General features: G+C 47.9%; 1 protein-coding gene across 1 annotated transcript in view; it reads right to left on the bottom strand.

The window, feature by feature from the left end:
• Positions 1-1152: 1152 nt before the first annotated feature.
• LOC115083732 (gastrula zinc finger protein XlCGF26.1-like) overlaps positions 1153-26498 on the bottom strand; it is a 35356-nt gene continuing 10010 nt past the window's right edge. Inside the window, exon 3 of the mRNA XM_029587721.1 lies at positions 1153-5205. Within this exon, the coding sequence (XP_029443581.1) occupies positions 3995-5205 (1211 nt within the window). The 3' untranslated portion in view covers positions 1153-3994. The remainder of the gene's footprint in view (positions 5206-26498) is intronic.

The raw sequence follows: 26498 nt of genomic DNA on the forward strand, positions 1-26498 counted from the left end.
AAACTGAGGGCAGCCTCCTGCTCTGTTTGGGAGTAGCTTTGGTACATACCACTGGTGTGGATTAACCTGTATGAATGCTAAGAAAGTACTACTTACCTGATAATAGCCTTTCTTTAATGAAGACAGGTTAATCCACCTTCCTGCCCTTGGCTACTGGATGGTGGTGCTATTGTCCTCCTGAGTGGCTGCCTTTCCGGGGATGACTGGTAAGGGTCAGATCCAATCTTTAAATTAGTAATATTACACTCCTTGTCTGACCTCAGTGTTTTTCTGTTAATTGACTGTTTGAATGGTTGTCTTTACTGGTTATGATCATGTATTGTTTAGTTGTCCACAGTTGACTTTTGCAGAGAATACTGGCAGGCTGTCAGTGCAGGTGTATATATACTGTAACGTCAGCTTGCTCCATCTCCATCTGCTGGTAAAGGTGCATTACCCACTGGTGTGGATTAACCTGACTTCATTAAAGAAAAGGAAGTTATTAGGTAAGTAGTAATTTCTCCTTATTGTGATTTCTTTCTTCCAAGATCTGGTGGGTGGAGTGTGGGAAAACTATATTAAGGAATTATTAATTTACATGAAGAACTTTGTAATGCAATAGGAATTAGAGGAACAAAGATAATCACTAACGGGCCGATACAGTACTGTTAACCCTCTATTGGATGCGCGTTTTTGACACACTAGCGTTACCCCTTATTCAGTAAGGGGCCGAAAACGCGCGTTCAACCCCCCGAACCTAATAGCGCCCACAACATGCAAATGCATGTTGATGGCCCTATTAGTTATTCCGGCGTGATTCAGAAAACAAAATGTGCAGCCAAGCCGCACATTTTGTTTTCAGAAATTAGCGCCTACCCAAAGGTAGGCGCTAATTTCTTCGGGTACCAGGAAAGTGCACAGAAAAGCAGTAAAAACTGCTTTTCTGTGCACCCTCCGACTTAATATCATGGCGCTATTAAGTCAGAGGTCCGGAAAGTTTCCAAAAGTAAAAAAAAAAAAAAATTTTGAAGTTGGCCCGCGGCTGTCGGGTCGAAAACCGGATGCTCAATTTTGCCGGCATCCGGTTTCCGAGCCCGTGTCTGTCAGTGAGCTCGAGAACCGACGCTGGCAAAATTGAGTGTCGGCTGTCAAACCTGCTGACAGCCGCCGCTCCGGTCCAAAATTTTACCGCCGGGCCTAATTTGAATAGTGAATTGCGCGCACATCCCATGGACTTTACTGTATCGGCCCGTAATAGTGCTAGTGTAATTGCTTGACATAAGGCCTTTAAGTTCTGAGAAAACATTTTTCTTACTTTACCTGGTAACAAGGAACAAATCGTGAGATCAGATATATTAAGGAGGCTAACTGTGCAAAAATCAAGAACAGGACATCAGTAACCTAATCGCATCTAATTGCTGCTGATGTGTTAGCAGAGATAGTGAGGCCTCAACACATGACAAGAACATAAGGGAGTAGCCCTAAGATGAAACTGGGACACAGGTCAAGAACATTAGCATAAAAACCCAAAGTCAAGACAGACTAATTAGATCAGAGAAAGAACAGATATTACAATAGTTAATGAAGTAACTGATGAACTGTTCCTGTTCTCCAGCACTGTGTTTATGATTTTCCAAAGTTATATAAGACTCACACTGGAAATTGTAAGGGGAAGTATCTTTGTATATATTCTTGTTTTTATTGCTTATTCTCAGAATTATAAGTAAAACCTCTATACTTATAAGTGTGCTGTGTATTCTGTGACATAACCACCACCATTCAACCTATGCACTAGAAAATGGTAGTTAAGATGTCACTGGTGGGGGATTGATAGTGCTAGGATTAAGGCTAATTCCATAGCCTCAGGAGTAAAAGTACTCAGCAGATTTAATGCCAGACAAAAAGAGTGGTGACGGGAATCTCCCTATCCTCTCTGGATCTTAACATTGGGAATGGCAAATTGACCATCTTCATCTAATCTCTGTTCTATGTAATCCCTGTTCTTTGTAATGCTTCGTTTGCAAAAAATTTGTTTCATTGTAAACCGATGCGATATGCCATTTTGTCATGATCGTCGGTATATAAAAGTTCAAAATAAATAAATAAATAAATCTTTCAAATAAGAGTATGGTCTGCCACATTTTCATGGTGAACTTAATGTAACTGGAACAATGCAAGGTTTACTTTGTATATTACAAGGCAATTTATTATCCAGGAGTTTGGGACACCATCAAAAACTCTCTTAGAGTCAATCCATTAAAGATCTTAAATTTCTATAGGTTACTTTAGCAACTTTTCAATTGATATTTTATTTCTTTCCTCCATTTTTTGTCAGGCTCTCTTTGCATACCCAATAGCATTAAATACAGGGTTTCTGGCATTAAAGTAGCAGTATATTACCTCCAGGAGTCCACTTAACTGTAGGTAAACCTCTTAATTTTTTCATTAGTTTTTGTGGCCTTTCTATTGCTACAATGGGTCCATGAACACCAAGGTTCACCATGGCCAAGATTTCACCAAGATTCTTATCTTCCCCTGAAGACTGAGCGCTATCTTTATCATCATATATAACAAGACATAAAATAACATAGTATTGATGGCAGAAAAAGACCAAATGGTCAATCTAGCCTGTCCAGCAAGTTTCCTATGGAAGTAATTGCCGCTCTGTGCAGGTTACCTCCAAGCCTTATGTTAAGGGCAGTTAATATTAACAAACCCATATTAAAATTACTATCAACGTTTTTACAGGGTGAGCAGCCTTCTTGATAATTCAGACAATGCGACTGCCATACAGACTGCTACTGACTGTCTGGGCTGCCTCAGAGCTACTGAACTTTGATCCCTCCCCATTGGCCCCTTACAGAGCTTGCTGTGCAGCGCAAAGGAGAGCCCTCGCTGAATATCCACCACATAGCGCTGCCCTCAGTGCTAGACCAGATAGCTCAAAATCTTAGGCTAAGGGTGGGTACTTTTTGATCCTGGGTGACCTGCACCCAGTGTGAATTTTTTCTTTTTTGCTTCTTTACATACTTAACCACCTCACTGAGGTTTAGTCTAGATATTGTACCCTAGGATTGCTATGTGAAGGCACGTAGCAAGATTTACTCTTATTCAAATATTCTCTCACTCCTAGACCCCTATTGTGGATCCTTTGGTGAATTTTCAATAATGATTTCCAACTGAAGGTTTTAATGTCACAGTCAGGCAGGCTGGATTCAGGTGTTTGCCCAGCATGAATGGCACAGGGACTTCAGAACAGAGCAGGGCAAGATCTTCCACCTGACCAGCCCCCTTCCCCCTTGGATTGAGCTAGCAGGTTCTTAGAGGCCAGTAGGACTTTTCTGGAATGGGAGCAGTCGAGTTAGGCCAGGACTGGAGACAATGCTGAGACTGGAAATAGGCAGGAACTAGAGATTAAGGCAAGCGCTGGAGAGAGAGACACAGGTTGGAACAGAAGGTCCCCTGGGAACAGGGGCCACAGAGAAACCTAAACATGACTAGACAAGGCCTGGACAAAACTAGACAAGCAAGCAATAGACAGGAAGGCCTGAAGGCCATGAGGTCAGGAGGCCCAAAGGCCACAAGGCAGGGCAGGAAGTCCAAGGAGGGTGCAAGATAGGACAAGGTAGCCAAGGAGGCTTCAAAGCAAGGCAAGAAGGCTACAAGGGCCACATAGCAACAAGGCAGGTGGATTAAAGAAAAGAGCCAAGGTGACTCAATGAGGTGGCACCAAGTTGTGGAAGAGGCAGGGCTAAATAGGGCTTGGGTTGCTGAGTCATGTGGGCATCAAGGCAGCTGCTAGAGTGGGTGTGAACATGGCTTAGTGAGAGCCTGTGCTGATGAAAGGGCTGCATAGACATCAGAATCATTACATTTAATCATACTCAATACATGTATTTGGTTTCTCTCTTGTGTAAATCGCTTAGTGATTTTTAGTTGAGATTTCTGCCCAAAGGGTTATGACACTCAATACATGTAAATCGTTTCCCTCCTGTATGGATCTTTTTATGCATTTTCAGTTCTGAATTCCAACTGACGTTTTATCAAATTCTGTGTATGTAAATGGTTTCTTTCCTGTGTGGACCCTTTGGTGCATTTTAAGTCCCGACTTCAATCTGAAGCTTTTATAACAGTCAGTGCATGTAAATGGTTTCTCTCCTGTGTGGATCCTTTGGTGTATTTTAAGTCTTGACATCAATCTGAAGCTTTTATTACACTCAGTGCATGTAAATGGCTTCTCTCCTGTGTGGATTCGCCCATGCCTTTTCAACTCTGATTTCATACTGAAGCTTTTATCACACTCATTGCATGTAAATGGTTTCACTCCTGTGTGGATCCTTTCGTGCCTTTTCAGGTCCACTTTCCAACTGAAACTTTTATCACACTCAGTGCATGTAAATGGTTTCTCTCCGGTGTGTATCCTTTCATGACTTTTCAGGTTTGATTTATACCTAACGCTTATATTACACTCACTGCATGTAAATGGTTTCTCTCCCGTGTGGATCATTTCATGCCTTTTTAGCTCTGGTTTCCAACTGAAGCTTTTATCACACTCAGTGCATGTAAATGGTTTCTCACCTGTGTGGATCCTTTCATGTTTTTTCAGTATTGATTCACAACTGAAGCTTTTATCACACTGATCGCATGTAAATGGTTTTTCTCCTGTGTGGATCCTTTCATGTCTTTTCAGCTTTGATTTAGAACTGAAGCTCTTATCACACTCATTGCATTTAAATGGTTTCTCTCCTGTGTGCGTCCTCTCATGGCTTTTCAGTTCAGATTTCCAAGTGAAACTTTTATCACAGTTGGAACATGTAAATAGCTTTTCTCCTGAGTGGATTTTCTGGTGCATTTTTAGTTGTGATGGATAAATGAAGCTTTTATTACATTCATTACATGGAAATGATTTTGCTCTTGTATGAATCATCTGGTGAACTTTTAATACTCCTTTACTTGCACATTCACTGCCTGAAAAGGGTCTCATCCCAGTCTGTCCTCTCAGCTGTTGTGTACTTTGCTCACAGGGAGTCACATTTTCAGTGGAGTCTCCAGTCATGTTTCTCAGCCTTTCCTTTGGCTTGCACTGATTCCAGCAGTTTTTCCCCCAGACACAACATGGGCAGGTATCCGCTCCATCTTTCTCTGATACAGTTTTAGTCACTTCCAGCTGTTTAGTGGGATCCTCAGGATCTCTCTCCTCATTTCTTCTCTTGGACTCCTTGATCTCTGGATAAGAAAATAAAGAACAGACATTACTTCATGTGAGAGAGCCTCACAGTGACAACGGTCAGGGTTTTCCAGCATTAACACCACAGAGGGAACAGGGGTGTAAGGCAGCTGCATCACCTCCTCTCTGATCTAGACCACATCACTGTTCTGAGGAGGATGAAGATGAGGACTGAACATTTTTACACTGTAAGGTTTATAAAATTCTCAGAATATACTTTTATGTAATTCACACAAAATAAAATTCACCTTGTCAACTAACTTAAAATGTATTTAAATAGCCCTGTGATGTTCAGCACTCAGTTAAAATATTAATTGAGGTCTTCATACATAACTACTGTTAATCTGACAAATCTTGGCTTCACCTGAAAAGTCCTTCCAAAAATGGACAACAGTGAGCACTTCTTAATTTTAAAATTACTTTTTGGGGGAATTTTTGCTCTATTCCTGTCTCTTTCAATGCAGCACTCCCCAAGCAATATTAAACACTCCATTATCAAGTCCAAGTGCAGATTCGCTTTTCGATAATGATCTGCTTCAGGGGTAGGTCAATATCTTGGCTCTTCTCTTCAAAGAGAAATGACCCAGGATGTTGGTGCATCCCTGAGGCAGGATCATGATAAATAATGTGATCAATTTCTTTGATCGGGTGGACCAGAGAGCTGGATCAAGGGACAGCACCAGATGTAATGTAGTTGAATTTTAGTAAGACCCTGGACACAGTTTCCCTCAGAAGACTTATAAATACATTGAATGCCCATGGAATGGGACTAACTGGGTTAGAAACTGGCTGAGTGGGAGACGACAAAGGGACGTGGAGGAGGAGGTTGATACTAGCGGTGTGCCTCGGGAATTGGTCCTTTTCAACACTTATTTTCAACATTTTTGTGAGCGACTTAGCAGACAGATTGTCAGGAAAGGTTTGCCTTTTTGGTGATGATAACAAAATCTGTTACAGACTGGACAGCCAAGAAGGTGTGAAAAACATGACAAGGGATCTAGTGAAGCTTGAGGAATGGTCTATGGTCTGGTAGCTAAGATTTAAGGCTAAAAACTGTACAATAATGCATTTAGGATGCAAAAACCCAAGGAAGTGGTACAGTATTGGTAATGAAACTCTTCTAAGCACAAAAGAGGAATGGGCTCTGGGGGTGATTGTATCTGATGATCTTAAGGTGGCCAAACAGGGTGATAAAGTGAGGTCAAAAGCCACAGAGATACTTGGTGCATAGGGAGAGGGATGGTCGCAGAGAATGGGAGGTGACATTGCCCCTGTATAGGTCCCTGGTGAGACCTCACTTCTAATACTGAGTACAATTCTGGAGACCCCACCTTCAAAAGGATATAAAACACCCGGAGTCGGTCCAGAGGGAGGCTACTAAAATAATCAGCGGTCTTCGTTCTAAAGCTTATGGGGACAGACAAAGATCTAAACATGGACCCTCTACAGCAGGGGTGGGCAAACTTTTTTTTTTTTTTTTACTGGCACTAATTGGCGCCAAGGGTCAGGTCCCTGTGAGCGAGGGGGATGCAGATCACCTCAGATCTCTGTGAGCGGGGCTGGGGGGGCTGTTATAATGGCGAGCAGACCCCCCGCGGTGAGAGGACCAAAGCAGCAACCGTACCAATAAAAAACATCCGGGTCCTCGCCGCCAGTGGGATGAGGGCAGACTACATGGGCCGTACGGACTTTATCTGCCGTCGTGCTTCTAAGCAGAGAATCAATCCTTGACGTGAACAGGAAGAAAGAAATAAAACTAAAGGCAAACTAAAGAAAATCAGCAGCAATGAATCAGAATTCTCATAAAACTAATCATTCCCAGCAACAAATCAGTGAATCCAGCAGGGAATGGACATTGAGAAACCAGATGTTCACTAAAGGTCTGAATGTCATCGAGTCCCCGCTCAGGCGCAACCCCTCCTGGTAAGAAAGGGAGGCATAAGAAAGGGACTTTTCCCAGATCCCAGGAACCCGATTTCTTTTAGGGACGGCAGTCGGAGCAAAGGTTCGCTCCCTGACCCCAAGGAGGGCACTGGGACTGATCAACACAATAAGCAGGGACCAAGGATGTGCGAGGCCTCTCTCTGACACTGACAGCAGAGCCGGGGAAGCTCCTTAAGAACAGGAGTGACGTCCTCTCTCTGACACTGACAGCAGAGCCGGGGAAGCTCCTTAAGAACAGGAGCGACGCCCTCTCTCTGACACTGACAGCAGAGCCGGGGAAGCTCCTTAAGAACAGGAGCGAGGCCCTCTCTCTGACACTGACAGCAGAGCCAGGGAAGCTCCTTAAGAACAGGAGCGACGCCCTCTCTCTGACACTGACAGCAGAGCCGGGGAAGCTCCTTAAGAACAGGAGTGACGTCCTCTCTCTGACACTGAAAGCAGAGCCGGGGAAGCTCCTTAAGAACAGGAGCGAGGCCCTCTCTCTGACACTGACGGCAGAGCCGGGGAAGCTCCTTAAGAACAGGAGTGAGGCCCTCTCTCTGACACTGACAGCAGAGCCGGGAAAGCTCCTTAAGAACAGGAGCGACGCCCTCTCTCTGACACTGAAAGCAGAGCCGGGGAAGCTCCTTAAGAACAGGAGCGACGTCCTCTCTCTGACACTGACAGCAGAGCCGGGGAAGCTCCTTAAGAACAGGAGCGAGGCCCTCTCTCTGACACTGACGGCAGAGCCGGGGAAGCTCCTTAAGAACAGGAGCGAGGCCCTCTCTCTGACACTGACAGCAGAGCCGGGAAAGCTCCTTAAGAACAGGAGCGACGCCCTCTCTCTGACACTGAAAGCAGAGCCGGGGAAGCTCCTTAAGAACAGGAGCGACGTCCTCTCTCTGACACTGACAGCAGAGCCGGGGAAGCTCCTTAAGTACAGGAGCGAGGCCCTCTCTCTGACACTGACGGCAGAGCCGGGGAAGCTCCTTAAGAACAGGAGCGAGGCCCTCTCTCTGACACTGAAAGCAGAGCCGGGGAAGCTCCTTAAGAACAGGAGCGAGGCCCTCTCTCTGACACTGACGGCAGAGCCGGGGAAGCTCCTTAAGAACAGGAGCGAGGCCCTCTCTCTGACACTGACAGCAGAGCCGGGGAAGCTCCTTAAGAACAGGAGCGAGGCCCTCTCTCTGACACTGACAGCAGAGCCGGGGAAGCTCCTTAAGAACAGGAGCGAGGCCCTCTCTCTGACACTGACAGCAGAGCCGGGGAAGCTCCTTAAGAACAGGAGCGACGCCCTCTCTCTGACACTGACAGCAGAGCCGGGAAAGCTCCTTAAGAACAGGAGCGAGGCCCTCTCTCTGACACTGAAAGCAGAGCCGGGGAAGCTCCTTAAGAACAGGAGCGAGGCCCTCTCTCTGACACTGACGGCAGAGCCGGGGAAGCTCCTTAAGAACAGGAGCGAGGCCCTCTCTCTGACACTGACGGCAGAGCCGGGGAAGCTCCTTAAGAACAGGAGCGAGGCCCTCTCTCTGACACCGATGGCAGAGCCGGGGAAGCTCCTTGAGAACAGGAGCAACGCCCTCTCTCTGACGCTGACGGCAGAGCCGGGGAAGCTCCTTAAGAACAGGAGCGAGGCCCTCTCTCTGACACTGACAGCAGAGCCGGGGAAGCTCCTTAAGAACAGGAGCGGCGTCCTCTCTCTGACACTGACAGCAGAGCCGGGGAAGCTCCTTAAGAACAGGAGCGACGCCCTCTCTCTGACACTGACAGCAGAGCCGGGGAAGCTCCTTAAGAACAGGAGCGAGGCCCTCTCTCTGACACTGACGGCAGAGCCGGGGAAGCTCCTTAAGAACAGGAGTGACGTCCTCTCTCTGACACTGACGGCAGAGCCGGGGAAGCTCCTTAAGAACAGGAGCGACGCCCTCTCTCTGACACTGACAGCAGAGCCGGGGAAGCTCCTTAAGAACAGGAGTGACGTCCTCTCTCTGACACTGACGGCAGAGCCGGGGAAGCTCCTTAAGAACAGGAGCGAGGCCCTCTCTCTGACACTGACAGCAGAGCCGGGGAAGCTCCTTAAGAACAGGAGCGAGGCCCTCTCTCTGACACTGACGGCAGAGCCGGGGAAGCTCCTTAAGAACAGGAGCAACGCCCTCTCTCTGACACTGACGGCAGAGCCGGGGAAGCTCCTTAAGAACAGGAGTGAGGCCCTCTCTCTGACACTGACAGCAGAGCCGGGGAAGCTCCTTAAGAACAGGAGCGAGGCCCTCTCTCTGACACTGACAGCAGAGCCGGGGAAGCTCCTTAAGAACAGGAGCGAGGCCCTCTCTCTGACACTGACGGCAGAGCCGGGGAAGCTCCTTAAGAACAGGAGCAACGCCCTCTCTCTGACACTGACGGCAGAGCCGGGGAAGCTCCTTAAGAACAGGAGCGAGGCCCTCTCTCTGACACTGACAGCAGAGCCGGGGAAGCTCCTTAAGAACAGGAGCGACGCCCTCTCTCTGACACTGACGGCAGAGCCGGGGAAGCTCCTTAAGAACAGGAGCAACGCCCTCTCTCTGACACTGACGGCAGAGCCGGGGAAGCTCCTTAAGAACAGGAGCGACGCCCTCTCTCTGACACTGACAGCAGAGCCGGGGAAGCTCCTTAAGAACAGGAGCGAGGCCCTCTCTCTGACACTGACGGCAGAGCCGGGGAAGCTCCTTAAGAACAGGAGCAACGCCCTCTCTCTGACACTGACGGCAGAGCCGGGGAAGCTCCTTAAGAACAGGAGTGAGGCCCTCTCTCTGACACTGACGGCAGAGCCGGGGAAGCTCCTTAAGAACAGGAGCAACGCCCTCTCTCTGACACTGACGGCAGAGCCGGGGAAGCTCCTTAAGAACAGGAGCGACGCCCTCTCTCTGACACTGACGGCAGAGCCGGGGAAGCTCCTTAAGAACAGGAGCGAGGCCCTCTCTCTGACACTGAAAGCAGAGCCGGGGAAGCTCCTTAAGAACAGGAGCGAGGCCCTCTCTCTGACACTGACGGCAGAGCCGGGGAAGCTCCTTAAGAACAGGAGCGACGCCCTCTCTCTGACACTGACAGCAGAGCCGGGGAAGCTCCTTAAGAACAGGAGTGACGTCCTCTCTCTGACACTGAAAGCAGAGCCGGGGAAGCTCCTTAAGAACAGGAGCGACACCCTCTCTCTGACACTGACAGCAGAGCCGGGGAAGCTCCTTAAGAACAGGAGCGAGGCCCTCTCTCTGACACTGACGGCAGAGCCGGGGAAGCTCCTTAAGAACAGGAGCAACGCCCTCTCTCTGACACTGACGGCAGAGCCGGGGAAGCTCCTTAAGAACAGGAACGAGGCCCTCTCTCTGACACTGACGGCAGAGCCGGGGAAGCTCCTTAAGAACAGGAGCAACGCCCTCTCTCTGACACTGACGGCAGAGCCGGGGAAGCTCCTTAAGAACAGGAGCAACGCCCTCTCTCTGACACTGACGGCAGAGCCGGGGAAGCTCCTTAAGAACAGGAGCGACGCCCTCTCTCTGACACTGACGGCAGAGCCGGGGAAGCTCCTTAAGAACAGGAGCGAGGCCCTCTCTCTGACACTGAAAGCAGAGCCGGGGAAGCTCCTTAAGAACAGGAGCGAGGCCCTCTCTCTGACACTGACGGCAGAGCCGGGGAAGCTCCTTAAGAACAGGAGCGACGCCCTCTCTCTGACACTGACAGCAGAGCCGGGGAAGCTCCTTAAGAACAGGAGTGACGTCCTCTCTCTGACACTGAAAGCAGAGCCGGGGAAGCTCCTTAAGAACAGGAGCGACACCCTCTCTCTGACACTGACAGCAGAGCCGGGGAAGCTCCTTAAGAACAGGAGCGACGCCCTCTCTCTGACACTGAAAGCAGAGCCGGGGAAGCTCCTTAAGAACAGGAGCGAGGCCCTCTCTCTGACACTGACAGCAGAGCCGGGGAAGCTCCTTAAGAACAGGAGCGAGGCCCTCTCTCTGACACTGACAGCAGAGCCGGGGAAGCTCCTTAAGAACAGGAGCGAGGCCCTCTCTCTGACACTGACGGCAGAGCCGGGGAAGCTCCTTAAGAACAGGAGCGACGTCCTCTCTCTGACACTGACGGCAGAGCCGGGGAAGCTCCTTAAGAACAGGAGCGAGGCCCTCTCTCTGACACTGACGGCAGAGCCGGGGAAGCTCCTTAAGAACAGGAGCAATGCCCTCTCTCTGACACTGACGGCAGAGCCGGGGAAGCTCCTTAAGAACAGGAGCGAGGCCCTCTCTCTGACACTGACGGCAGAGCCGGGGAAGCTCCTTAAGAACAGGAGCGACGTCCTCTCTCTGACACTGAAAGCAGAGCCGGGGAAGCTCCTTAAGAACAGGAGCGACGTCCTCTCTCTGACACTGACGGCAGAGCCGGGGAAGCTCCTTAAGAACAGGAGCGAGGCCCTCTCTCTGACACTGACAGCAGAGCCGGGGAAGCTCCTTAAGAACAGGAGCGAGGCCCTCTCTCTGACACTGACGGCAGAGCCGGGGAAGCTCCTTAAGAACAGGAGCGACGTCCTCTCTCTGACACTGAAAGCAGAGCCAGGGAAGCTCCTTAAGAACAGGAGCGACGCCCTCTCTCTGACACTGACGGCAGAGCCGGGGAAGCTCCTTAAGAACAGGAGCGACGTCCTCTCTCTGACACTGACGGCAGAGCCGGGGAAGCTCCTTAAGAACAGGAGCGACGCCCTCTCTCTGACACTGAAAGCAGAGCCGGGGAAGCTCCTTAAGAACAGGAGCGAGGCCCTCTCTCTGACACTGACGGCAGAGCCGGGGAAGCTCCTTAAGAACAGGAGCGACGCCCTCTCTCTGACACTGACGGCAGAGCCGGGGAAGCTCCTTAAGAACAGGAGCGACGCCCTCTCTCTGACACCGACGGCAGAGCCGGGGAAGCTCCTTAAGAACAGGAGCGAGGCCCTCTCTCTGACACTGACGGCAGAGCCGGGGAAGCTCCTTAAGAACAGGAGCGACGCCCTCTCTCTGACACTGACGGCAGAGCCGGGGAAGCAGAACAGGAGCGACGTCCTCTCTCTGACACTGACGGCAGAGCCGGGGAAGCTCCTTAAGAACAGGAGCGACGTCCTCTCTCTGACACTGACGGCAGAGCCGGGGAAGCTCCTTAAGAACAGGAGCGACGTCCTCTCTCTGACACTGACGGCAGAGCCGGGGAAGCTCCTTAAGAACAGGAGCGACACCCTCTCTCTGACACGGACAGCAGAGCCGGGGAAGCTCCTTAAGAACAGGAGCGACGTCCTCTCTCTGACACTGACAGCAGAGCCGGGGAAGCTCCTTAAGAACAGGAGCGACACCCTCTCTCTGACACTGACGGCAGAGCCGGGGAAGCTCCTTAAGAACAGGAGCGAGGCCCTCTCTCTGACACTGACGGCAGAGCCGGGGAAGCTCCTTAAGAACAGGAGCGAGGCCCTCTCTCTGACACTGACAGCAGAGCCGGGGAAGCTCCTTAAGAACAGGAGCGAGGCCCTCTCTCTGACACTGACAGCAGAGCCGGGGAAGCTCCTTAAGAACAGGAGCGACGCCCTCTCTCTGACACTGACGGCAGAGCCGGGGAAGCTCCTTAAGAACAGGAGCAAGGCCCTCTCTCTGACATCGATGGCAGAGCCGGGGAAGCTCCTTAAGAACAGGAGCGACGCCCTCTCTCTGACACTGACGGCAGTGCCGGGGAAGCTCCTTAAGAACAGGAGCGACGCCCTCTCTCTGACACTGACGGCAGAGCCGGGGAAGCTCCACAATTACACTCCCAATTTTCAAACCAAAACCTCACCTTTCTGATCGTGATAAACTCCTACATTCATTAGACTCTAAGAGAGCTTTAGCCTATTACAAACAGAAATCTTTTTCCCTGTCAAGACAGTCTCAGTTATTTCTTTCCTTCAATCTGAAGAACCCGGGGAAACCAGTTACAAAACGAACCGTTGCAAACCGGTTAAGCCAATGCGTAGAATTCTGTTACAACAAAAGATCTGTCACGCTTCCCAGGAAACCTAAGGCCCACCAAATACGGGCCACTGCTACTTCAATTGGCCACCTCAAGAAAGTTCCGCTACAAGCCATCCGCAAAGCGGCAGCTTGGTCTTCTCTGCTTACCTTAACATCACACTACTGCATTGACAAGCAAGTCTCGTCCGATGCTACATTGGGCGCAGCAGTCTTATCCACTTTGCCGGGCACTTAGGATTGTCTGCTCTACTTATGGGTTGTTGTTCCAAACTTCAAACAGCACTCATGTGCGGACACAACCCAGGAGCTTGGGACTCCCAGAAAGCATGGCTAAGTCAGCCTGGTATCAACGGGAAAAAGCAAGTTTGCTTACCGTAAACGGTGTTTCCGTAGATAGCAGGATGAATTAGCCATGCTGACCCTCCCGCCTCCCTAGACAGTCCACTATTACTACTCTTTTTATTTCCTTTTATTTTTGGCTACGCATCTGCTTGGTTACAAAGAGAGCGAGGAGAAAAAAATGGATTCGCGTGGGAAGACGACCGCGCAGACGCACAGAGTCAAAAACTCTGTCACTACTTGAGAGAAACTCCGCCTACTCCAGTCGCGTCGGCGCTCCCAGAAAGCACGGCTAATTCATCCTGCCATCTACGGAAACAGCGTTTACGGTAAGCAAACTGGCTTTATTCAGAAGGCATCTGACAGGGTTCCTCATGAGAGGCTCCTCAGGAAATTGGAAGGTCATCTGATTGGGGGCAGAGTCCTATTGTGGACTGGTAACTAGAGGAAAGCGAGGAAACAAAGGGTAGGACTAGATGGTCAGTTTTCAAAATGGAGAAAGGATGTTAGTGGAGTGCTCCAGGGATCTGTACTGGGACCCTGTGCTCTTTATCACATTCATAAATTACCTGGAGAAAGTGATGACGACGAGTACACATTCCAACTGTATAACCAAACGAAGCACAAAAAGCACCAGAACAACAATTAAGTGCTTATTGAATTAAATGTGGTTTTTTTTTTTATTTGGCTATCCATAAAGGAACAACTGAGGGATGCCAGTGACCTCGTCAGCGAGGGGTCCCGTTCCCATGTTAAGCGGGGCCTCTTAGGGGGAGGATCCTGCTCCCCTGGGGCCTTGTTCAGCTGATCCCCCCCCCCATAGGCCCTGTATTCTCCAGGGTGTCCATATCTTTACTCCCTTTTTCTCACAGTAGGCTTTACGCATTAATTTTATGAATTCATAAGAAAATGCATGCCTTGCCTCTCTCGTAGGCGCCTTGCGTTCTGCTCTCTCTCTCTCGGAGATCCCTTAGGCTTCCTGTAAACCGCTTGCCATGGGTCCCACTACTCCTTCGGGCGAGCACAGTGCCTGGCTGGAGCCCGATACTGTGGGTCGGGATCCCCCTGCGCTGCCTGCAAGTAACTTTGTTCCAGCGCCCCGCCTTTTTTCTCAGTCGTGCCCCGGTTATCTTTGTTTCGGGGTGACTGGCTGCCATTTCAACCTCTCTGTCTCTTCTGTTGATCTACCTTCCCCGTCACAGGTTAGGCACAGGGAGCCCGCCACGCTGTGCTGCCAGCGGGTTCCACAACGTCCACACTTCCTTCCCCTCTCGGTCAGGAGGAAGGGGCGGATGGGTGGCAGATCCGGCGGACCAAGTTATCTGCACGCTGTAATGAGGCCCCAGTCAGCTATTTCTTCCTTGTTTCCTTTAAAAGCAGGAGTTGAACAGCAAATTCTTTTTTTTTTTTTCCTTCAAACGGAGAGGTCCCAGCTCTCCCAGTTTTCATGGTCTTGGGGTGGGAAGATCAGTCAGCCTGATCATTGTCCTTCTTCCCCCATCTTGGTCCAGATCTTTCCAAAGGGGAAATCAATCTTACAATGGCTGCTGCCCCAGCTTCTCTCTAGAATTTAATTTAATATTAATTTTGTTTTTTATTTTTTTGCGGCACCCGATGTCCAACATCTGCTGGAGGCAGAGAACTGCTGATGCAACCCTAGCAGCACCTGACTCTATAGGGGAAGGCATCAGCTCAAGTTTACGCATCCTCTGCCTCCATCTGATGGTGGAAAGAAGAATCCCAAGTATCTGGAAAACAGACATTCTGGGGACAGATCCTGTTATGTAAATCACTCACTCTGCGGCTTTGGGTATCTGAATGTGAATAAATGACCCAGACACAAGCACTGCCTGTCACAGACACCCTGTGAGTGATTCCAGAGATCTGCAGAGGAGCTTGTGAAGGGGTCTCTGCACTTCCACTCTCCAGCTCAGCAGTCTGACCCCGCTCCCTCTTATTCCTGCACTCACCTGAGCAGCTGCTTTTCCCAGTGCCTCCTTCCTCTGATCCCGGCTCAGCCCTGATGTACGGCTCTTCCCCTCGTTCAATGTGGGATATAATCTCAGGGGTGATGGTCAGGGGAGCCTGTTCCTGGGGTAAGAGCACTGCATTAGGTTTCTCACAGTCACTCAGTATAATATCACTGCTCATTTTCTGCAGGAGGATTGCACTGAAGGGAAAGATGCACTGAGAGAGACATTCAGATACCTTGTGGGCTGCACCCGTCTATCAGAATGAGAAATTACTACTTGCCTGATAATTTCCTTTTCTTCAGGACAGTCAGATGAATCCAGAACAAGTGATTATGCACCTCTGCCAACAGATGTCACAGTATATTTACCCCTGCAGTGACCTCAGCCTGCCAGTATTCTCTTCAAAAGCAACTATGGACAGTCTAGCAAAAACTTGATTAAAAAACAGATAACCATTTCAATACTCAGCCAACAGCAACACTGAGCTCAGGCAAGAATGAATAAACGAAAGTCTAGGGACTGGATGAACACTTACCAGTAATCCCTGTAACACATAATCACACCAGAGGCCCATACTACAATCATTCAGCAGCCACGGGAGGGAAGATGGATTCATCTGACTGTCCTAAAGAAAAGGAAATTATCAGGTAGTAATTTCTCATTTCTTAACATCCCGTCAGAAGAATCCAGAACCAGACTGCTGGCGCTAACCTTTAAAAAGGAGATAGAGCAGCTTTTTTTTTTTTGTTGATTAATTTTTATTAGAGAACACATTGTTAAAGGTTACAACTTGGGTTACAACATTTCAATACAAGGAACACAGCACATAATTTCCTAGAGCAGCTTTTAAACTAGAACAAAGGGGAAAGCTGACAGTCGCTCAGCAGCGCATGGTTCGGAGAGAGGTATCTTTAAAGGATACTAATGATGCATTAGAATTAGGGCATCCAGACAGTGAGGGTCCAATAATTAGAAAAGTAGTCCAAGTGCCTGTAACTAAAAACTCACCTGAGCTAAAAAATTCTAACTTATCCCTATCAATTAAAAAGCAGAATGAAAATACAAACAAAAAACAAACTTTGAAATGTTTGTATGCTAATGCCAGAAGTCTAAGAAGTAAGATGGGAGAATTAGAATGTATAGCAGTGAATGATGACATAGACTTAATTGGCATCTCAGAGACATGGTGGAAGGAGGACAACCAATGGGACAGTGCTATACCGGGGTACAAATTATATCGCAATGACAGAGAGGAGCACTCGGGAGGAGGTGTGGCGCTTTATGTCCGGGATGGCATAGAGTCCAACAGGATAAACATCCTGCATGAGACTAAATGCAAAATTGAATCTTTATGGGTAGAAATCCCTTGTGTGTCGGGGAAGACTATAGTGATAGGGGTATACTACCGTCCACCTGGTCAAGATGGTGAGATGGACAGTGAAATGCTAAGAGAAATTAGGGAAGCTAACCAAATTGGTAGTGCAGTAATAATGGGAGACTTCAATTACCCCAATATAGACTGGGTAAATGTATCATCGGGTCACGCTAGAGAGATAACATTCCTGGATGGAATAAATGATAGCTTTATGGAGCAATTGGTTCAGGAACTGATGAGAGAGGGAGCAATTTTAGAACTAATTCTCAGTGGAGCACAGGACTTGGTGAGAGAGGTAACGGTGGTGGGGCCGCTTGGCAATAGTGATCATATGATCAAATTTGAATTAATGACTGGAAGAGGAACAGTGTGCAAATCCATGGCTCTCGTGCTAAACTTTCAAAAGGGAAACTTTGATAAAATGAGAAAAATTGTTATAAAAAAACTGAAAGGAGCAGCCACAAAAGTAAAACGTGTGCAAGAGCATGGTCATTGTTAAAAAATACCATTCTAGAAGCACAGTCCAGATGTATTCCACACATTAAGAAACGTGGAAAGAAGGCAAAACGATTACCAGCATGGTTAAAAGGGGAGGTGAAAGAAGCTATTTTAGCCAAAAGATCTTCATTCAAAAATTGGAAGAAGGATCCAACAGAAGAAAATAGGATAATGCATAAACGTTGGCAAGTTAAATGTAAGACATTGATAAGACAGGCTAAGAGAGAATTTGAAAAGAAGTTGGCCGTAGAGGCAAAAACTCACAGTTTAAAATATATCCAAAGCAGAAAGCCTGTGAGGGAGTCAGTTGGACCGTTAGATGATCGAGGGGTTAAAGGGGCACTTAGAGAAGATAAGGCCATCACGGAAAGATTAAATGATGTCTTTGCTTCGGTGTTTACTAAAGAGGATGTTGGGGAGGTACCTGTAATGGAAAAGGTTTTCATGAGTAATGATTCAGATGGACTGAATCAAATCACGGTGAACCTAGAAGATGTGGTAGGCTTGATTGACAAACTGAAGAGTAGTAAATCACCAGGACCGGATGGTATACGCCCCAGAGTTATGAAAGAACTAAAAAATGAAATTTCAGACCTATTAGTAAAAATTTGTAACCTATCATTAAAATCATCCATTGCACCTGAAGACTGGAGGATAGCAAATGTAACCCCAATATTTAAAAAGGGCTCCAGGGGTGATCCAGGAAACTACAGACCGGTTAGCCTGACTTCAGTGCCAGGAAAAATAGTGGAAAGTGTTCTAAACATCAAAATCACAGAACATATAGAAAGACATGGTTTAATGGAACAAAGTCAGCATGGCTTTACCCAGGGCAAGTCTTGCCTCACAAATCTGCTTCACTTTTTTGAAGGAGTTAATAAACATGTGGATAAAGGTGAACCGGTAGATGTAGTATACTTGGCTTTTCAGAAGGCGTTTGACAAAGTTCCTCATGAGAGGCTTCTAGGAAAATTAAAAAGTAAAAAGTCATGGGATAGGTGGTGATGTCCTTTCGTGGATTACAAACTGGCTAAAAGACAGGAAACAGAGAATAGGATTAAATGGACAATTTTCTCAGTGGAAGGGAGTGGACAGTGGAGTGCCTCAGGGATCTGTATTGGGACCCTTACTTTTCAATATATTTATAAATGATCTGGAAAGAAATACGACGAGTGAGGTAATCAAATTTGCAGATGACACAAAATTGTTCAGAGTAGTTAAATCACAAGCAGATTGTGATAAATTGCAGGAAGACCTTGTGAGACTGGAAAATTGGGCATCCAAATGGCAAATGAAATGTAATGTGGATAAGTGCAAGATAATGCATATAGGGAAAAATAATTACACAATGTTAGGTTCCATATTATGTGCTACAACCCAAGAAAGAGATCTAGGTGTCTTAGTGGATAACACATTGAAATTGTCGGTTCAGTGTGCTGCGGCAGTCAAAAAAGCAAACAGAATGTTGGGAATTATTAGGAAGGGAATGGTGAATAAAACGGAAAATGTCATAATGCCTCTGTATCGCTCCATGGTGAGACCGCACCTTGAATATTGTGTACAATTCTGGTCGCTGCATCTCAAAAAAGATATAATTACGATGGAGAAGGTACAGAGAAGGGCAACCAAAATGGTAAGGGGAATGGAACAGCTCCCCTATGAGGAAAGACTAAAGAGGTTAGGACTTTTCAGCTTGGAGAAGAGACGGCTGAGGGGGGGGATATGATAGAGGTGTTTAAAATTATGAGAGGTCTAGAACGGGTAGATGTGAATCGGTTATTTACTCTTTCGGATAATAGAAAGACTAAGGGGCACTCCATGAAGTTAGCATAGGGCACATTTAAAACTAATCGGAGAAAGTTCTTTTTTACTCAACGCACAATTAAACTCTGGAATTTGTTGCCAGAGGATGTGGTTAGTGCAGTTAGTATAGCTGTGTTTAAAAAAGGATTGGATAAGTTCTTGGAGGAGAAGTCCATTACCTGCTATTAATTAAGTTGACTTAGAAATTAACCACTGCTATTACTAGCAACGGTAACATGGAATAGACTTAGTTTTTGGGTACTTGCCAGGTTCTTATGGCCTGGATTGGCCACTGTTGGAAACAGGATGCTGGGCTTGATGGACCCTTGGTCTGACCCAGCATGGCAATTTCTTATGTTCTTATCTTCTTAAGTGGGATGTACCCAAGCTACTCCTGAATAGGGCGGGAGGCTGCCCGTGGTCCAGTCAAAACCACACATGCAAAGGCTGCATCCTCCCGGGCCTGCACATCCAGACAATACTTGGAAAATGTGTGTAAGGAGGACCACGTCGCAGCTCGGCAAATGTCAACAGGGACAACAATCTAACTTCTGCCCATGACACTGCCTGAGCCCTAGTGGAATGAGCCCTGACCTGACTAGATAACAGCTTCCCAGCATCCACGGATGCAGCCGTGACTGCCTCCTTAATCCAGCAAGCTATCGTAGCTCATAAGGCCGGCTTTCCCTGTCTAGTACCAGCGTGAAGAACAAACAGGCGATCCGACTTCCGTATACGCTCGGTAACCTCCAGACATCTGACAATAAGTCTCTTGACCTCCAAGGGTAGCAACAGATGATACTCCTGTCCATCTCTCTCTATGTCCAGAGACGGCAGGGAGATGGACTGATTCAAGTGAAACTCAGTGACCACCTTTAGTAAAAAGGAAGGAACAGTACACAGCTGCACCACCTCTGAAGACACCCAGAGGAATGGCTCTCGGAAAGACAGGGCCTGCAGTTTAGAAACCCTACGCGAAGAACAAATTCTCACAAGAACAACTGTTTTCAAGGTCAGTAACCTCTAGGGCAGGGTATGCATCGATCTAAATGTAGGACCCGTCAAGAAATCCAAAACCAAATTAAGACTCCATAGGAGCACCGGAAACCGCAAGAGAGAACGAAGATGTTTCACTCCTTTCAGGAAACAGGCCACATCAGGATGAGCCGACAGGGAACCTGACCCCTGACACAGGCAAGAGCCGCTACTTCTACCTTTAAGGAATTAAGGGCCAAGCCTTTATTCAAGCCAGCCTGCAAAAATTCCAAAATGAACAGAAACTTGACTAAGGAAGGAAGAGTACCTCAATCCACACACCGGGCCTCAAACACTCTCCAAACCCGCACATAGGCCAAGGAAGAGGAGAACTTTTTAGCTCTTAGCAAGATGAAAATCACTGCCGCAGAGTGATCCATGTTTCAGCAAGCGAGCCCTTTCAAGGGCCATACCGTAAAACAAAATCAAGTCGGATCTTTGTGAAGGACAGGTCCCTGCCACAACAGGGTCCTGTGTGCTGGAAACTGAAGAGGCAACTCCACCAGGAGCCTCCGCAGATCCGCATACCATGGTTTCCTGGGCCAGTGTGGAGCTACCAAGATCACCATCCCTCTGTGGCGATTGATCCTTCGAACCAATCTGCCTAACATGGGCCATTGAGGAAAGGCACACAGCAACTTGTCTTCCGGCCACTCCTGCACTACGGCATCGATCCCCAATGACTTCGGATCTCTCCGTGGCTGAAGAATCACAAAACCTTCGCATAGTGTGAGGTCGCCAGGAGGTTCAGGAACGGAAGACCCCAGCAGTCCAGAATCAGCTGAAATGCCTCTTCTGATAACGCCCACTCTCCTGGGTCCAGACGCTCCCTGCTGAGAAGATCTGCTCTTACATTGTCTTTTCCTGCTTTGTGCAAGGCTGAGATCATCTGGAGATGCACTTCTGCCCATTCCATAAGTTGATCTCTTTCCTGCAATGCTTGCTGGCTCTTGGTACCTCCCTGCTGGTTGATGTAAGCCACAGTCAATGCATTGTCTGACATTATTCAGACCAATCAACCTTGCAGCCTGTCGCCAAACTGTAAACATGCCAACCGGACCGTCCTGGCTTCCAGCTGATTGATGTTCCAGAGAGACTCTTCTGCACTCCAGTGCCCTTGCACTGTCAGCTTCTGACAGTGAGCTCCCCAACCAAGGAGTCTCGCATCCATTGTCAGAACTAGCCAGTCCAGTGGGGCTTGGAAGATTCCCCTCCTTAGATGATCTGCCTGTAGCCACCACTGCAGTTGGGAGGAGACCTCCATCGGCAGGTGGAGCTGAATCGAATAGTCCTGAGACTGCGGGTTCCACTGAGACAGCAGGCAGCGCTGTATAGGATGCATATGCACCCTCGCCCACAGTACCACTTCCAGGGTTGCCACCATTAAGTCAAGTACTCGCAGGTAAGACCAGACGGTCAGACTCAAGAATGTTCATCAACAGACAGAGCTGCCCAGCAACTTCTGAATACGAGCTTCCGGCAGGAAAACCTTGCCCAGCTTCGTGTCGAAGCGAACCCCAAGGTATTCCAACGACTGAGCAGGGTGAAGACTGCTCTTGCCAGGTTCACCACCCAGTCGAGCTCCTGCAACAGGGAGATCACCTTGCGGGTCAGCAGGTAGCTCTCGTCCAGCGACTTTGCACAAACCAGCCAGTCGTCCAAATATGAGTGTACGAGGATTCTCCCTGAGCCTCCAAACAGCGCTGATACAAATTAGTGGGCGCTCCTGGCTGAGATGCCCAAGTATGACAAGCAGTGAAAAGAGAAAGATGCTTCGGCTTCTTAGGTACAGGCCCCATTAGGGCCAACAGTGCACTAAGTGGTGGCCAGAGGCGTGAGTCTAGCTGCTTCGTTTTGGGTTTTTTTTTATATGTGTGCTCAACCTAGGCGCCCAAAAATTATGCATCCAACACTTAGGGATCACACACCTAGGAGCCTACCTAGGTGCCCAAAACTTAAGCACACAAAAACCTTAAGCACACAGTACTACTTGTGTGCAGAGGAAGGCGAGCACAGACTACAAGGCTCGACTGTGCGTCCAAAAACTGGGTGCACAGCTAGTCGCACACGCCGGACCAACAATCCTGTAGAGGGCAGCCTTAGAAAGTGCGCAAAATGCCGTTGCGGCCCACCACGCGGTACAAAGCCTCGGAGCGGGGCCTTGCCTAAGGAGGCTGCCCAACCCGCCAGGCTGCCCACGTCCCTCGACCTCCCACGGAGCGGGATGAACGTCGGACCGGCGCGCCAAGCACAGGGACTGGGGGGGGGGGGGGGGAGGAAGAGGAAGCCCCACACAACATAAACCTCCTTCTAGGTCTCTGTAGAATCCTTTTTTTTCTTAACTTTATATTTATATAAACTTGTATAAACATAAACAACAATGTACTGTACGTCAAGAACAAAAGCTGGGAAAGAGTGCAGATCACACAATCAATAAACTATAATTAACTCATAGCGTGCTCATCTCAACCACAGCGGCCGAGTTAAGATCAGGAATCCGTTGCCATTTCTCGCCAGTTCCAATATGGCTCCCATATCTGTTTCTAAGTATCCATTCTATTCTGGAGCATGTAGGTTCATCTCTCTTATACAGCTCTCCCTGCAAGTTTTAACACCCAACAATGCCTAGAGGGAATACATTTCCATTGACATGCAATGGTTAGGCGGGCTGCACGTAACCAACGTCCAACCAATTCCCTAAGCCCCCTCATTTCCCATTTGTCACCCCCACTTCCCCAACCAATCCAAGGAGGCATCAACTGGTAATGGCTGCGTGCAAGTTGTAGAAATACCATCAGTAATCGCAGCCCAAACTTTTTTTTAAATCTCAGTGCAGTCCCACCACATAAGAAGGTTTGATCCCTCTCGCCCACACCCCCTCCATCACAGTGGACCAATATTACTGAAGCAAGCATAAAATGCAGGTGTGCGATATAGACGATGTAATAATTTATAGTGAATTCGTACCCTTTATTACATATAGAAATGCTCCTAGCAGCTTTCCAATCCCTGGCATCTAAGTGAATGTCCAAATCACTATTCCATTGTCGAACAAACTGATTTGCCGTTGTAACCTCCCCAAGATGGATCGGATAGAGCTATACAAAACTGAGATTAGACGCCTGGGTCTTGTGTACAACAGAATACACTCTCCACCCCTTCAGAGTCACCCACTTCTTCACAATTAATTGAGTGTTTTGAGATATCTTTTCTTAAATGAAAATAAAGGTATCTGGCGGATCTTGGTATCTGAGATTCCTTCATTAAATCCATCAAAGTTGTCCCCCATCTATTAATTGTCCCAAATCCTAAGGCCTCTCTTTTCCCATTTGTCTACGTCTGGGGAGAATGTGTGCTTAGATAGGGCTGGGTACTGGGACAGAGGAGATGTGTAAGACCATTGCACGTCCAATGTTGTGATCTGTGATTTGACAGACCTCCAGACTCGGAGCGTACGAGCTATGATTGGATGTCCTCGCACACAATTATCTGTAAGTATTGGATATGGACGACCCACCGATTTCCATGGAAAGCCAGGACTCTGGGGGGGGGGGGGGGGGGGATCAGTTCCTAACCATAATCATAAACAGGCTAATCTACAAGACCAATAGTACCAGAAGAAGTTGGGTAATTTAAGACCCACAGAGGAAGCATAGCATCATATTTAAGTTGTGGAGGCTTGCCTTGCCATATAAAACGTTTGACACCTCACCCTGGATAGCTTGTAAAGCTCGCAAAGACACATCACAAGGTAACAAGGTAAGTGCATGAAAGGATGCAACAATCGTGGTAGAACGGCCAACTTAATCAAGGTAACTCTCACAGAATTCAGCAAAGAGGCCCATTTCCTCAAGTCCGACTTGATGGCCTGGAATATAAGGCTATAATTGATTTTATACTGCTGCGCATAAGCCTTTGGGATCCATATTAATCCCTTTGGGGGTTTTTTTAATTTACCGGAACTCAGCCTTACCTGGCTGAGTATAGAGACGGTCTCCGGCTGAGGTAGGATGGAGGGCATGTGCTGTTACCGCCGCGCTCGGCTTCCTGCATCCGCTGCCTTTCAGCTGCTCAAACAGCTAAGTCCACGCCGGCTGAAACCAGCACTCATCTGAGGGACCACGGAAATCACCTCAGGAATTCTCAACTGTGGGAGGGACCATTTGGTATCACCGCGGGAGAGCGGGGCACATTTATTTCCTTAATTCTTTATTTTTTTATTTACGATTTTTATATACCGATGTTCATTTCAAAAAGAGATATCACATCGGTTTACAATAAGGTACAATAGGTAATTCACTATCCCCTAAAAGGGCTTACAATCTAAAATTTTTGTACCTGAGGCTAAGAGATTACAAAAATAAAATCATCAAAATCAAAGTTCTTAACAATTAAGCAAAAGGTCTAACAAGGAGCATATTAAACAAATAACACAAAGGGGTGCACAAAGGGGAGTGCCCCTTTGTCGCACCCCTTCGGCGCGGCGCCTGCTGGCTTGGCGCCTTTCAAACTGCCCGGATCCGTTTGCGATGATGTCAGGGGAGGGGGCGGGTCTCAGAATCAGGGCTTTCCCCACAGAAATCTCTTCTCAGTTTCAAAGGCAGTTTTTTCAATTTTTTTTTTTGTCTTTTTACCTTGGATGTTAGCTGTTACAAGGTGATCAGCACTGGTGGGTAGCCCTCCCCATTACAAGCGCCTGCTGGCTTGGTGCCTTTCAAAATGAAGCAATCCCCAGTGGAAAGATGCACGTCCATCATCTGCTGGAGACGGAGAATACTGGCAGGCTGATGTCACTGCAGGACTGGATGCTAAGAAATGGGGCATTTTCTATAGGTACAGAGGTGGAAGGAGGGAGGCTCAGAGGAAATAGGAGGAAATATTTCCTTTACTGAAAGGACAGTGAAGGTCTGGAAGAGATAATCAGAGGTAGAAGAAAACAGTAATTAAGCAGGTTATGGGCAGATACCAAGGAGCAGGTAAGGCCTGGTGAGGGAGAAGACCAGAGTCAGGTGAGATCAGGAGTGACACAGTACGCAGGGTGGAGGGGAGGGCCACAGGAAATCCAAGAGCAGTACACTGCCAGAAAGCTGCTGTGTAACTATTATAACAACAGTAACCCCTGAGAATCTCCAAAAAAAGAGAAGGTTTCTCTGTATTCACTTCAGTCAGAGGGATCCAGAACCAGTGGGTTATGCACATCTACCAGCAGATGGAGATGGAGCAAACTGATGTCAGAACGTGTATGACTACAGTGCAGTGAACACACATCAACTAAGTGCCCTGACTACTGTGCGCAGATGCAGATTTATGGCATTTCGGCTTCACAGCAATTCTAGAGAGGTCAGGATTCCCTGAATCTCTGTGCTCCCCCCCACCCCTACCGGAAGAAGGGACCTGTGGGGTTTCAAAAGCTCATGCAGCAAATTCATCTGTGGAAGATTCTTATCCAACCTAATAAAAGAGATCATGGCCTACAGAAGGTCCAATCTCCTCCAGCCCTCTGCTGGTCAGGTTTACTACGGACTCAAAAGATAAAATCAACATCTCAGACCCTTTTCTCAAAGTTGGGAGTCTGTCTCTCTGTCCTTCCTCAGTCTGCAACAATAAATCATCTCTTCATTTCCTCCTTTTAATTACAATTACTAAAAAATACTTTCCCTTTCTATCCTGTTACACTCCTCTCCCACCTCCCCTCCCTCATTTATCCCCATCCCCTCCTCTTCCTCACTACAATTACTAAGAAATACTTTCCCTTTCTATCCTGTTACACTCCTCTCCCACCTCCCCTCCCTCATTTATCCCCATCCCCCTCCTCTTCCTCACTACAATTACTAAGAAATACTTTCCCTTTCTATCCTGTTACACTCCTCTCCCACCTCCCCTCCCTCATTTATCCCCATCCCCTCCTCTTCCTCACTACAATTACTAAGAAATACTTTCCCTTTCTATCCTGTTACACTCCTCTCCCACCTTTCCTCCCTCATTTATCCTCATCCCCTCCTCTTCCTCACTACAATTACTAAGAAATACTTTCCCTTTCTATCCTGTTACTCTCCTCTCCCACCTCCCCTCCCTCATTTATCCCCATCCCCTCCTCTTCCTCACTACAATTACTAAGAAATACTTTCCCTTTCTATCCTGTTACACTCCTCTTCCTCCTCCTAAGAACATAAGAAATTGCCATGCAGGGTCAGACCAAGGGTCCATCAAGCCCAGCATCCTGTTTCCAACAGAGGCCAAACCAGGCCACAAGAACCTGGCAATTACCTAAACACTAAGAAGATCCCTTGCTACTGATGCAATTAATAGCAGTGGCTATTCCCTAAGTAAATGTGATTAATAGCCGTTAATGGACTTCTCCT

Source organism: Rhinatrema bivittatum, chromosome 2 (genome assembly GCF_901001135.1).
Source record: "Rhinatrema bivittatum chromosome 2, aRhiBiv1.1, whole genome shotgun sequence".
Classification (NCBI taxonomy): Eukaryota; Metazoa; Chordata; class Amphibia; order Gymnophiona; family Rhinatrematidae; genus Rhinatrema; species Rhinatrema bivittatum.